Source organism: Alligator sinensis, unplaced genomic scaffold (genome assembly GCF_000455745.1).
Source record: "Alligator sinensis unplaced genomic scaffold, ASM45574v1 scaffold2121_1, whole genome shotgun sequence".
In the NCBI taxonomy this organism is placed as follows: domain Eukaryota; kingdom Metazoa; phylum Chordata; order Crocodylia; family Alligatoridae; genus Alligator; species Alligator sinensis.
In genome coordinates, this window is record NW_005843503.1 from 999 (window position 1) to 4,413 (window position 3,415).

Here is a 3,415-nt window from a genome sequence, read left to right on the forward strand (position 1 = left end):
TTGCACGCACAGTGCATCCAGATTCGTGTTCGTACAAGAGGTCCTTTGTTCTTTACATAAATGGACCCAGGAATGTGGTGTTCGTACAAGGGGTCCAATTTGTTCTTTACATAAATGGACCCAGGAATGTTGTGCCCAGGGGTTAACAAGCTCACACCAGCCTCTACCGTTGCCCTTCGGTGTTCAAGCTTATTTGGGCAGATGTGATAATTTTTCTGACTTATTCGACTATCTAGATTGTTGCGAAAGCAGTTCTTTGCAAGTTTTCGACACAAACACCCCTTTTCAGGCATAGAGAAAGTCTGCTGGTGAATTGTGTGCTCCCATGGATAGAATAGAAGTCAATATACAAAATGCAGGTCTGTGAAAATGCAAATCCATGTCAGTGAGGATCTGAGGGACTGGAGATAATAGATGTGGAGCAGGTGGGAAGAGAAGGGGAATGGTGTTCAGCATTTAGGTGGGATGACAACAAGTCTTCCCTTGGCACTATCTGAGGCCCTCAGCAGGACATATGAGTTCATCTTGTGACCTGTGACAGGCCTGAGGATGTTGAAAATGCCAAGGGTCTGTCTTCTCCTGCTTCTGTCTGTGTGCTGCTCCCCTGGCTGTGTCCCCTGCAGCCCGTGGCCCTGGAGCTCCCCCAGCACAGCAGGCCATCTCCTGCCATTGCAACAAGGGGTTTTTGGTTGAGCTCCCTTTCACTTCTCCTTACTGTGTACCTTGCACAGTAATACACGGCCGTGTCCTCAGCTTTCAGGCTGTTCATTTGTAGGTAGAAGGTGGAGCTGTCCTTGGAGGCTGTGAATCGCCCCTTAATGGAGGAGGCGTAACTGTTGTCACTGCTGCTGTAAAAATAGACTATCCACTCCAGTGCCTTCCCAGGTGCCTGCCTGATCCAGTACATACTAGTGCCACTGAGACTAAACCCACTGGTGACACATTGCAGCGTGTGGGACTCTCCAGGCTTCTTCACGGCTGCCCCTGACTGGGTCAGAGTCACCTGGGAGAGGGCACCTGGAGGGAGAAAAGGTAGAGGTTGATTAACACACAAGTCCAAACCATAAACCACTTGAAGGAACAAAAGAGAATTGGCAAGGGTGTAACCTTGGTCCTAGTGACACTGCAGGCCGTGCCCAGGGCCCATTGTTGGCCCAAGGAGCAAGGGCTATTTAGCAACATGAGACTCCACATCAAGAATCCAGGCTGGAGGGTGGGGGAGGTGTGGGGTAGGAAATACCTTCCAGTGCTGCTGCAATGAGAAGAAGTTGGAGCCACAGCATCATGTTTCCCTGTGGGGTTGCCAGAGGGAGAGGTCTGAGGACTGTCTGGTCTTGCCCAGGGCCCTGGGGTGCAGACTGGTGCTGAGGGAGAGGATTATTAAGAGGCAGGTGGCAGCCCTATTTGCATCTCCCATTTGCATCCCCCTCTAGAAGACCCTTGCTGGTCCCTGGGGGCAGGATCTATCCATCTCCCCGCCTACCCCATCTCTCCCTATCACTCTAATCTCTCCATCATCCTCTCCACAATACTGTGGCCAAAGGCACAAGCCTAGACACAGCCCACAGTCACAGGTTTCCTACTCCAGTTGCATCCAGTGTGGGATGGGCTGGAGGATGTGGCTTTCCACTGAAACACGTAGTGACCAGCCTGAGCTGGGCCTTTCTCCTGGACCGCAGGGACTTTGGTGTCCATGGGAGCCCGGTCCTGGGGTTGGCGGCATGGAAAGGAGCTGCCTTTGGAGCAGACTCAGGCTCCTAAGTCTTGGTGGATTCGTGTGACCTTTGAGCTCCTGAACATGTTTGTCCCTTCTGACCTTGGGACTTGCTCTCTCAGTCCTGTGGGTGCTACTGTAAATGTGAGCTTGGCTTGGTCCTCCCGGTGTGATAGTCCTCCCTCTTCTCACTACCACCTGAGCACGTAAGCATGGATGATCTGAGGGCCCAGGGGCTGTAGGGCTGGAGGGGAACCTGATCCTGGGGGCTGTGGGCTGGGCTGAGCTGAGGGTCCTTGCAAGGAGTGGTTTTTCCCCAGTGCTGTTCCCAGGGAGAAGAATCTCCCCAGGGAGGGAAATGGGTGAAGATTGCTCCTCAGTGGAAGGAGGCTGGTGCCATGGTGAGGGAAGGTGCCTGGTGTGTGAGGATCGTCAATACAGGTCATAGGATTGATTCGAGAGTGCAGCAGTGTCCAGCTGGGCCACTTGGGAGTTATGAGACCCAGCACTCCTGCAACAGCCTCGGGGATGTCTGTGTCTACAATCTTGCTGTGTTGTTGCAAGAGCCAGCCAAGGTGATGGCCATGGCCCTCATAGGGAAAGCAGCAGGTGAGGTGTTTAGGGTCCTGGCAGGCACACTGGGGGTGTGAAGCTGCCTCTTGCTGGTGGGAAGGAGGTGGGGTCTGTGTGTCCGGGGGAGGAGGGGCCGGAGCTACTTTTATATGTTGGGGGCAGGTGACACATGGGTGGGGCAGGTGCTGCCCCCGGTGGAGGAATTTGCCTATCTCAGGCTAAGCATCTCCAGGGCCAGTGAGTGGGGCAGGAACCTCCCTGGCTCTGTCTGTCCCTGCTTCCAGGGAACCCATGCCCCAGGTGCAGCAGGGAGGTGGCAGACACTGTCTCTGGACATCCTGGGTCCCTGGCTCTGCACAGGCCCTGTTGAGCTGAGGGATGCTGTCTCCCTGCAGAGCTGTATGGAGTGGGCTCCCCTTGGGAGCCCGTTCCAGATCCTGGCCACCCTTACTGTGAAAAATGTCTTCCTAGTATCTGACCTAAATCCCCTTTCAACTAGTTTACACCTGTTATTCCTAGTGACTCCCTGGGGCGCCTTAATAAACAGCACATTCCCTATTCCCCGGTGACCTCCCCTAATAAATTTATAAGCAGCCACAAGATCTCCCCTCAGCTGTCTCCTGTGAATGATGAAGAGATTCAGCTCTATCAATCTCCCCCCATAGGGTCTATCACAAAGGCCACTAATCATGGGAGTGGCCCTCCTCTGGACCCTCTCCAGATTTCCCGCGTCCCTCTTGAAGTGCGGTGCTCAAAACTGGACACAGTACTCCAACTGCGGCCTGATCAGTGCCGCATAGAGGGGGAGCATCACCTCCTTTGATCTATTATTCATGCATCTGCTAATGCACGACAAGGTGCGATTGGCCTTGTTGATGGCCTCGTTACATTGCCGGCTCATGTTCGTCTTGGAGTCAATTATGACTCCAAGATCCCTCTCTGCCTCCAAGCTGCTGAGAAGGAAACTCCCCAACCTATAGGTGTGCTGGGGGTTCCTCCTTCCCAGGTGGAGTACCTTACATTTATCTTTATTAAATTGCATCCTATTTCTCTCTGCCCATTGATCCAACCTGTCCAGGTCAGCCTGAATCTGCTCCCTGCCCTCCGGTGTACTAACTTTGCCCCATA

The 3,415-nt window shown here is 53.5% G+C and overlaps 1 gene segment (V, D, J or C); it reads right to left on the minus strand.

Moving 5' to 3' along the window:
- Positions 1-722: 722 nt before the first annotated feature.
- Positions 723-1,339, minus strand: LOC102373792 (the record flags this gene model as incomplete). The annotated part of the segment is given in 2 exon segments: positions 723-1,017; positions 1,241-1,339. Coding segments are annotated over 2 exon segments (341 nt in total), but the record flags the coding sequence as incomplete, so codon positions are not given.
- Between the last annotated feature and the right edge of the window lie 2,076 nt (positions 1,340-3,415).